The 11105-nt window shown below is 44.0% G+C and overlaps 1 protein-coding gene across 1 annotated transcript; it reads right to left on the bottom strand.

Annotated features, from left to right (window-relative positions):
• Positions 1-437: 437 nt before the first annotated feature.
• On the bottom strand, positions 438-7726 carry SNRPE (small nuclear ribonucleoprotein polypeptide E). The gene is made up of 5 exons (XM_066600121.1): positions 7602-7726; positions 6454-6480; positions 5200-5262; positions 1143-1221; positions 438-709 (listed from the first exon to the last, which is right to left on the bottom strand). The coding sequence occupies exons 1-5, from the start codon at positions 7653-7655 to the stop codon at positions 654-656; spliced, it is 279 nt and encodes a 92-aa protein (XP_066456218.1). The 5' UTR covers positions 7656-7726; the 3' UTR covers positions 438-653.
• Between the last annotated feature and the right edge of the window lie 3379 nt (positions 7727-11105).

The following is an 11105-nucleotide window of genomic DNA, read 5'->3' as shown; positions in this document are numbered from 1 at the left end:
AGGCACATAGTTGAATACATGGTACTTAGGATCCAATTTTTTTAACGGAGCTTCCCTGCATATAAAACAGAAGACTATGCTTCTGTATACAGTCAGAGGGTGGGGCGAGTATACCAACATATCACCCAAGTGTATGCCAAAAGAGCACTCTTTAGGCAAACACTTGGTAAATAGGGTCCTATGTAAATGTCAGAATACATAAGCATATTCCCCAACATAAACCTTTGTCATGTAGAAAATACAAGACTGGAGGAAGCCTTATATAGCAAGCTCTGTACAAAGACAAGGAAGTGGTGTGATATTTTGCATGCAAAGCTTGCTAAAGCTCGTGCATTTTAGGTCTATTAGATAGAGCACTCTTCCCCAAAAATTACCGGTGGCACGTTGCCCACCCATGCCCAGCCCTTCCAGCTCATGCAACATACAAAAAGAGAGTCTATAATTAGAAATTATTTATCAAAAAACAGAACTAAGTGTACACAGGCGTTACTACTTCTCATGGAAAAAAAAAAAGAAAAAAAAGAAGTGGAACAGTTCACATGAAAAATTTGCATCCGGTTACTCAGGAGCTCCAAACTTGGCATATAAACAATAAAAATAAAACTAAAAATGAATATATATGTCCCAAAGAAAAATCTTGACACTTAATGTCATCAATTTACAACACTTTGTAGCAAGGTAATGTTGTCTCCTTTAAGCATAATGCGACCTATGAGAGGAAGAAAGAAAGAAAGAATTAGTAACAGTCCAGAATTAAACTAAAAGGGGTGTCTGGATTCAGTCTAAAAAAAACAAAAAAAACAAACAGAAAGTTGTGAATTGGGGTAAAAGGCCTTACTTGGCTATTACATTCAGAGCTGCTGCGCTGGTGAGCCCCAATGGGTTTTGTGTGCAGCAATTGTCAAGTCGACAACACATGACCGCTGCCCATCGCTGGCCTCCGCTTATTTTATTGTTTGTTACTTTCCCAACATTGCCTGTTTGTCTGAAGCCAGAGGACTCATGTAAACAGTGGTTTCATTAAGATCACTACAGTACCCCTTCAGATTCTGGATTCATTATTTTAATGCAGTGTTGACAGCTTCATACAGGCGTCATTATACCCCTATATCCCAATTCACATGCATTATTTAATAACTCACCAAGCTGTTTCCGGGACTTTGTTTTCAGGTGGATTTCTTCGGCATCATCCAAAACCAGATTCATATACTCATCAAATCCCTATAAGTTACAAGAAAAACAAACTAAGCACCAAACCATATAAACTTTAATCAAAGAAAGATGCGTATATATGAATGCAGCTGCTGAACCTTCTTTCCTACAGACATACATAGGAACAGCTGGTAAAGATTGAGGGGGGGGGGGGGAAAAAGGACATCAATCCAGTTCAGCCTATTATACACACTAGAACTTTGGTTTGTGAGTAGAGCGTTATGGCCGATTTACATGCAAAGAAAATCTTTCATAAGATTGAAAGATTGACAGTTTTAGCGATCATTTTGCATAAAGTGTTAATGGACGCTAATGTCCATTAACACTTCATTAGCTTCATTTGCATGTAAAAGGGCCTCTGGGAGCAGTTTACAGAAATCAAGACCATACAATGTGCTCTGCACACAGCTCCTTTGTTCTCGCACGGGCTGTCGGCCGAATACGATGTAATCTCCAACTCTCGTGGAGAACAGTGTGCGGTCCCTGTTTTCTCCAGCTGAACGATGGATTTTAACTCACCTTAAAATCATCGTTCAGCCTAAAAGTAAACGATGGCAGAATTTACACTCATTAGAGCCCCCTGTACTATTTTCTATCTGCTCCACAGTTATCACACAGACCGCGTGGAATCGGCACACGTGACGGGGCGGAGCTACGCGATGACGCGTAGAAGGGGGCAGAGCCAGAACGCCGCTCGTGCCCGGACCGACCAGAAGGGAGAAGACCCTTCTGCGCAAGTGCGTCTAATCGGGCGATTAGACGCTGAAATTAGACGGCACCATGGAGATGGGGACGCCAGCGCAGGGAAGGTAAGTGAATAACTTCTGTATGGCTCATATTTAATGCACGATGTACATTACAAAGTGCATTAATATGGCCATACAGAAGTGTATAACCCCACTTGCTGCCGCGGGACAACCCCTTTAATCAAATTATTCATATTGATTATCGCATGCTTTTGGAACTAAATCAAAAACATGAGTTCTGCACCCTCTCTGAAATAATTCTGGTTCAGGCGGAGGATCAAAGTAAGTCGGTACTATCCGAGACAAAACCAATGCACAACACTCATGGCAAATGTATGCAGTGAATAATTTGAACTTTATGTATCCATTAGGTGATTGATTCCACAAATTAATCTCCTATCCAAAGCGTGATTGATATTAGTAGACAAATACAACAGCCGCAGAACTGACATATGGATGAATGGACCTTTATCAAAGGCTGATGGGCTCGCAATCCTCTTGGTCAGTCAATTAAAACATCCGTGTGTTAATACTGCGGCTCTCAAATTAAAACAGTTTTGGATGAGTTTTTCATGCATGGAATAAATCAGATAAAATTCAAATTATTCATTGCAAATATCGGTCATGAGAGCTGTGGATTTTGTTTTGCCTGGTATGCCTTCGGGATGAGTCCATAGAGACCTGTTCAGGCCCATTTACATGTGGAAAAACCACATGAAGAAAAAACCCTTGTCAAATATGATACCTTTAATAAAACAATTGAGTGTAAGAACCTGATGACGCGGTCCATCACGTGACTGTGTTCAGGGTCGTGTAATCACAACAACGTGTGAAAAATAATGCTTACATGGGCAGTGGATGAGCTGGTGACATCATCACCAGCTCGTCTGTGTTCAGGCTGCAGCTCTCATTCACTGATAGTGTTTAAACTGTACGAGCCGGACATGATTTTTATGCCGTCTAAAACTACATGATGAGCGAGAACCGCACAATTTGCGTTTAAAATGAATGATTATCGCTTAGTTTCACTCATTTGAAGGACATTCGTTCAGTCTAAACGCAGTTTTAATCATTGTATGCTAATCCCCTCAACTATACAGAAGTAGTGAAGTGTGGTTATATTTATGGCTACTTGATTTTGGTATCTTGTCTGTACTGGTAGTCCACAATATCGGTGATTGACTTGTCACTTTGAGCTCCCCCTGATGAGCCTGTCGCCACATACAGAGGAAACCGGTCAGCTGCACCATACTCCTTTTTCATGTGGACAAATGCAGAACTGATCACAGTAGTCACCTGCTATATGACTGGAGGAGACACTTGTGGATTAAGTGGAATGTATGGACCCTACGTGGTACTACATGCAGGATATACATTTGAAAAATAGCGTCTTTTTATGCATTATTGAACTCTTTAGCCCCTTCATCAGTGGGCTATTCTTTTGATACTTGCACCCCAGTATTCATTTTACTTAACTGTTTTAGATTAATAATACAGCCTATGTGCACTTTCACTACGGATTGAGTACTTTAAACTCAAATTAATCCAAACTATTGAATGTAGCAACTACTCTTGTGATATTCCCACTAACCACCCACCTACCTTTGTAGCTTAGGAAACATTAGGGAAACGTTCAGGATCAGGGTCTCCCTTTTCCGAGTGGAGACTACTTGCAGTGTGAAACACCTGGGAAACTATACAGCCCCCTATATTCTTCCCCTTTTTAATTGCATTTATTAAAGGTTAAGCTTTAAAGGCATTATATAAGTTTTTTTTTCACGCGTGGGTTTTATACTTTAATTGCCGTGACTCTTGAATGTACCTAGAAATGTGGTTTCTTTCATGAAAAATGGTCCATTTACATGTGGCAATTATCACTAAGAAGCACATTACTCCAAGCGAACATACATGCTCCGAATGAGCAAGTAAGAATAATGAAATATCATTTACAGAAGGCAAAATCTGGTTGCCCAAATGTTGACCTTTGAATAATAGTAAAAATAGGATTGAGTTGTGAATAGTTCAGCTGAATATGCAAAGAAAAACCATTCCAGTTATAAGTGTGTTGTAACAGTGTAAAGATTCCTTTTATGGTGTCAACAATGTATAGCATTGCCTATAGCCTATTCCCACAATGAAGAGGGAAGAGGTAAGCAAACACCGACATTAGGCACAACTCATTCAGAGGGCAGAAATGGGATGTGGTGACATCTAATATAAAAAAGCCTACAGGCTTTTTATTGCACCGTACTTTGGCCCCTTTGCATAACCTTTGGTGGATGACTTTGGTGTAATTAGATTTGTGACGTCCTCACCACTGCTGTAAAAATCATAAAATTTGAGTTTGATACATTGAATATGCTGTGTAGGCGCAACTCTAGAGTTTCCAATAAAGGTACCAGAACAATTAGATGAATATCCAATGTCTCGTTTTATTTAGAATATTAAAATTTAAAATCCAGCTAATGAAGGGGTTTACCCCGAAATGTGTTTATTAACGGGATTTTAAATTTCAATATTCTAAATAAAACGATAAGTTGGATATTCATCTAATTGTTCTAGTAACATTATTGGAAGTTCGGGAGAGTTGTGCCTACACAGCAGATTTTTCTTTTAGCATATTCTATCCTCCCATCGGTGGGTTAATATGGGTGGCAGCACCTCCTGTTAGCTGCCATATCCAATCTAAGCACTTTAAGACCAGAGTATCTTCCCAGGCCTTTAGTCCCAGTCTTCACTGTGGGTTTGCTCCACTTCTCGCTCCACCTATTTCTCTTGATACATTGAGTGACCTGTCAGACCAGGTCAAAGTTCCTACGTTAAGTCTAGCAGCGCTGTTGTGCTTCAGCCGTGGCAGGGGATCACGACGTTCTCCCATTATTTTCAATCGGGCTGGTGCTGCTGCTGGCCCTATTGAAAACAATGGGCGATATTGCAAAAAAAAAAAAAAAAAGTACATGCGGCAATTTTTACCTTGCATAGCATCGCAATGCGGTGCCATGTGGGGAAACATTGCAAATGTGAATGAGACATCATATGTTCACATAGCAAGCATCACATCAATCTAGTTTGTCTAAAAAAAAATAAAAAAAACAAGTAGAGAACAGCAGGAAACTGATGAGACAGAAGCAGATCAGAAAGGTGCAGTAGCCCACCGCTTCCCTCCCTGCTACATACCGTCGTTATTGCATGGGTATGACTGATAATACAACGGAGGGAAGGGGTTAGACGTGTTACTTACGATGATGCAGCCTTCAATGCGCATGTTCACCTGTTCGTACAGCCAGACCTGGATCCGAGATCTCTGTAATAGTGGATATCATCAGCAATGGAACATCACTGTACAGTTCATGTGTATTAAGTTCACACAGAAGCTGCAATTATCCCAGGGAAATCTCCCAACATAAGCAGTAATATGCCATATTGTAAGAGAAAGATACTGCACAGTTTTTTTTTCTGTGTCCAACTAACTAAGAAAAAGGCATCAGGCAGCATTTTTCTACATAAAAGTGAACCGAGTAGCAAACTTAGGAACGGGAAGAACATTCACTCAGAACTTATTACCGAAGAGACTCCTACTGCATCACGGGTACAGCGGACAACCAGGAGGGATCGCCTGTGACAGCGGCGGTGTGCAGGTACTTTACTGGGCATTGTCTATGAGGTGATGCTTTCACAAGGTATGGTCAACATGTATACCTGCTAGATATGTATGGCACATGTACACTATGGGTGCGGTGTGAGCAGAGCCTACAAGGCTAGGTTCACAAGGGGCGGAAATCTTGCAGAATGTCTGCAGCAAGAATGCAAGGAAATTCCGCAAGACTTCCTGCAGGTTTTGAAAACTGCCTATTCTGCTGCAGGAATCTCTCCCCATAGAGAAAAGAGCCGGCAGCGGAAATGGCAATACAACTGACATGTCGCAGCTTTGAATTTCGTGCAGTGTCAGTTTTAGCACGCCTTGGCCACAATAGGACTGTCCACAGTGTGTGAACAAGATTTTTGCAAATTTCGTCCCCTTTGCTGCTTAATCTTGCGGTTAAGATTGCAGGTGGAATATCGGTGCGGGCTTATTCCACCCCGTGTGAACCCAGCCTGAGGGTATGTTCACGGCAGAATCTAACATGGATTCATCCTCCAAAATCACAGCGGACGTAGACGGCTAGGTCACATGTTTCTGTCACGGATCTGCACATGGTTTATCCCTACAGAATGGAGTCCTCGGTAAGTAGTGACAAGGCAGTTTGGCCTCTCCCCCATAAAGCAGATTTTAAATCTGTGTTATAAATACTGCAGCACATTCCCATTCCAATGACTCGCTCATAGGATCTGCGCCAGAATACCCTGATCTGCTCCCCACTACGCTCAGAAGATCTGCCCTCCCCCGTGCTCTCCCCACAACATCCCCCCAACAGTCAGGTTGCCATCCCCTCGTACTGATATCAGTGTGATGAGGCTGCAGTGTGGGGGAACACAGATAGTTGGGGTTACTTACATTCTGTAGATATCTGAAGATCAGGTTCTGAAAACAATAAGTCAAGGCAAACAACAACATTGTAGCACCCTACCCGCCACTCCACCAGAAAGGGGACAAGTGAGGCTGCTCCACGACGGCTAAGGCCGGACACAAACGGGTCAGAAGACGTGATCATGCGCAGAAAGTAGTTGCAGAAGATCATGGATGCAAATGTTTCTCTGTGCGGATGTACACGTATGCAGCATATCACCCGTGTGGAAGGCAGATCTCTCCCCTCCATCCGGCATTCTGTGAAGTTGCGAGCGTTTCTGCCCCTTACACGCAGTGTTAAATTGCATGTGGCAACAGAACACTTGCGTCCATTGACTTCAAAGGAAGCTGTCCACACGGAATGCGCACTAAAGTAGAGCGTGCTGCAATTCTTTCGCTTACAGAATCTGCAATACCCAATCGCGAGTGTGAACGGAAAGGCGAAAGTACATGCCTTTCAATGCCTGCATTTTACTGCGGATCGTCTGCACGGACGGCAATCGCAGAACCCATAATCCACATCTGCCAGTGTGAGTCTGGCCTGACTCAGCTCTGCTGCTCCACGATGACCAAGACCGGAGTCACGTATTTGTGCGCACAAAATGCAGTGAATAGAACCCACTGATTTCAGCGTGTTCGTTCACAAGTGCGTAATTTGTGTTCACAATTCCGTCACAAAGAAAGAAAAAAAAACGCAACATGTTCTGTTGTCTTGCACATGAGAATATAACGTATGAAACTAATCAGCCTCTTCCACGTACAGGACCGCAGCTGGAGGGGTTATTTGCACACGCAAAATGTGCCAATTTGCGCACAAAAAAATGCATTGTATGTGCAAATACCCAACACGGTGCGCAAAAATGCAGCGCGAACACATCTATACCGGAGTGAGGACAACATAACTCAAGCCCCTGCTGCTCATCCACTAACTCAACTCTGCTGCTCCCCTGTGTAGTGCAGCAGTCTCGTGACATTCCTCGCCAGGTCAGGCAGTGCATGTTGTCCCAGCGGCAGCCACACGTGCGGAACCCCACTAGTAACCAGCCCCTCGGACAGGGCGGAGCCCCCCGCGCCTGCTGCAGCAGCAGCAGCTCCCCGAACCCCGAGAGGAATGTTTGCTAAACACGGAAGGATACGATGGGCTGGACCATCACTTTCTGCACCTTCTGCCCCTGTCCGCGGTACGCCATCTTCACCAGCCGCCTGCAAGGAACCGGAAACAAAGAAAAGAACCAACCAATCAAGAGCCGTGACGTAGAGATGTTGCCGGAAAAGGCGGGCAGAAAGATATCCCGGAAGTGCGCGTTTGCCGCCTTTTTCCGGCCAAGAAGCGAGAATTCTCTGGGTGACGTCACGACTCTGCGACGGGGCCGTTCGGTCACGTGATGCTAGCATCTAGAGGCGACGTTCGTGCGACGTTCTATTTCCCTCTAGCGCGTGCATTGCGCGGCTCACCGAGACAGCAGTGTTGTTAGCGCCTACAGTACTGTATATAGGGCGTACGGTATATATCGCAGTAACGTGTGGCAGCCACTACATGGCGTCTTGGGAGATTTATCATGGAAAGTGGCAGAGGAGCATCACCCCGAGTTACACCTCCTTGTACAAAGTCACACATTCTAGAGATATCGTAACCCCTTAATGACCAATTAGTTTTTCGTTGTCACCGCCCCGCAGCCATAACTTGTTAGCTTTTCCGTTGACATAGCCATATGACGGATTACTGTTGTGGGATGAGTTGTATTTTTTTAATGGCATCATTTTTGGGTACATTTAATGTATACATTTTTTTAGGGGGGGGGGGAAACCATTCCACCGTTTGTTGTTTTTTTTTTTTAGATTTAATTTTTATGGTGTTCAATGTGCAAAATAAATAATGTATTAGGGTTATTTTCCAGTTCAGTACGATGGAGGAGATACCATGTTTAGGCCACTTTTACATGGCCGAGAAACTCGCACAAGACACACAGATCTTGCGTGAACATGGACCCAAATCTTTTGAATGGAGTCATATACACGAGCGATGGCATGTCTTATCTCTTAGCGTTCCTCAGAACAGATCAACTATTAATTCCAATGGGACCTCTAATGCATCGCATGGCTCTCGCTTCCCGTGCGATGCAAGGTTTGCCATTGAAATCAATAGGAAACACTTCCGATCCTCAGTCAAGCATGAAACTCATGCGAGAGAATCGGCATTTCACTTATGTGATTCATGGTGGGTTTACCTGAAAAGCACCTCACAGCTGCGGGTAAATTGCACTTCGCAAGCGCAATATCTGGCCAAGTTTCTTGTATATCGTGCTTTCCTGTATGTAGATGGTTGTAGGCCGCCTGCACACAAACAGGTCGGATTCCGCATCTGGAATCCGTCCCTGACCTTTGACGGTGACCCTGCCTCTCGTCATTTTCTTCTGTAATGTGAATGGTCCAGACGGCTCGCCATCAGACATGTGCAGTACAGATTTTCCCATGCTGTCACTAGGCAAGGACGCGTGTCCTGTGACCTTTCGTCAATGTTAAGGAAGGGTTGCGGGTCAGACGGCTTCCATTAGCTTGAATGGAAGCCGCCCACACAGAATCCGGAAAAAAATAGAGCATGGCACAATTGTTCCTCTGCAAACGGAAATCACAGTTGATTTCCATTCGTGTGCAGGAAGAATCACTTTTCCATTGCATGCTATGGACGGTATTTGCTGCGGACACCCACCCCAGATTCCGCAATGCAAATTCGCCCGTGTGCAGGCGGCCTTACACAGATTTTTTGCTATTTTTGTACAAAGATTTGCTTTTCTGTTGCTGCATTCCAAAAGCCATAGTATTTCTATTTTTCCATCGAGCTCTATTAGGACTTGTTGTTTTTTTGCAGCTTCGGCACTTGTTTGTAGTCTTCAGGGAGCGCTTCCTGGTAATATCGCGATTTTGTGTCATTACAAGGTCGCACTATTTTGCCAGGATTTTCTGGGAGGCTTGAAATTTAAACCCTATCCCGAAAAAAACCCCTAGCTGCATGAAAAAAAACCAATACATCACAATGCTCCACAGCACATCTCCTCTGCAGCTCCGGCACTTGTTTGTAGTCTTCAGGGAGCGCTTGCTAGTCAGGGGTTTCAAAAACCCCGCCTCCAGGAAGTGCTGCCTCTGATTGGTTCTCAGGCGCAGCAGCTTAGTCAACTGCTGATTATATGCGATGGCTGTGATTGGTTTATTGAGCGCTGCAGCTCAGCCAATCAGAGGCAGCGCTTCCTGGAGGTGGGGTTTTTGAAACCCCTGACGAGGAAGCGTTCCCGGAAGACTACAAACAAGTGCCAGAGCTGCAGAGGAGATGTGCGGCGGAGCAGACAATGCCTCTTCGGTGATGGATTTATTTTTTTTCATGCAGCTAGGGTTTGTTTTCGAGGTAAAGCTTATATTTCAAGCCTATCCCCACCCGAAAATCCCGGCAAAAGATCGCTACAAAGTCGTGCAACTTTGTAATGACACAAAATTACAATATCGCGTGAAAACGCAGCAACATCGCGCAAAAGACAGATGACATTTTCTAGCGACAATATCGCTGTCGCCCGTGTGAAAGAGGCCTCATACACCTGAATAGCGTCGATAAATTTTCCCTTTTGTTTTTGTTCTCAGACTCTTCGACCGTATAGTTCAGAGACTTTGGGGAAACGTTTATTAATACATGTGCCTCAGTTTTATGTAATTAAAAAGTCACAAACTTTGGCACATGCTTTTTCTTCAGCTTTTACGCCATGCTTATCACGTTTCCAAATGTGAACATGGCCTCCACGGCCCAACAAAATTAGTAGAATTTACACTAGAAACTGTTTAAATGATGGCTGAGATGTGGATTATGTTTTCAGGTGCTTGGACTCTCGCAAGAAGTTCCAAATTTATTATGAAGTGTGCATCTCTTAGGCGGGTCTCACATGACGGATTTGGATTGTGAAATCTGCGATCGTCATCCGCGGAGTTGATCCATGGTATTATGTATCCATTAACAAGAGTAGAGCATTTGCATGTCCGCTCACATGAGTGGACAGTGATTGCAATTTCCACTGGCAGAAATAAAATGCAGCATGCTCTATTCTTGTGTGGATTCTGCATGGATGGCTTCCATTGACATTGCGGATACAGCGTGGGGACACAAAGATTTGAACAAAAATCTGTACTGTGCATGTCCCACGGTAAGCCACCGGATCCTTCCGCAATATAGATTTAAATATTTCCGCGCGGATGCTGGCCGCGGTTGGAGCCGGATTCCACTGTAGGCTCCCGAATTCGGAATCTGACCTGTCTGTGTGAGACCGGCCTTACTGAGTTTGGCGCATCTTACTGCAGTGCAGTTAATATTAACCCCTTAAAGTCACAGTCCTTTTTCTGCGATCTTCACTGTGCAAAAAGTTGCACTCTCTCATGCATATCTGTACATTTTACTGTATTTTTTGCACTGCCTGGCACTGCTAACATTGGTCCCCAGCAGTTGCGCTATTATGTGCGCTTTGGCGCTTACGCTTGTGCGAAGCCACCCTTATGCAGGCATAAAAGCCATGGTTGGCTTGTTTACTTATCGTTCAGGTTAAACTGCGCTCGCTCAGTTCTTATACAGCAAATGTGAATGGCTGAACGATTTCTTGTTTAAA

Source organism: Eleutherodactylus coqui, chromosome 4 (genome assembly GCF_035609145.1).
Source record: "Eleutherodactylus coqui strain aEleCoq1 chromosome 4, aEleCoq1.hap1, whole genome shotgun sequence".
NCBI lineage: Eukaryota > Metazoa > Chordata > Amphibia > Anura > Eleutherodactylidae > Eleutherodactylus > Eleutherodactylus coqui.
This window is presented reverse-complemented; position numbering and strand designations above follow the sequence as displayed.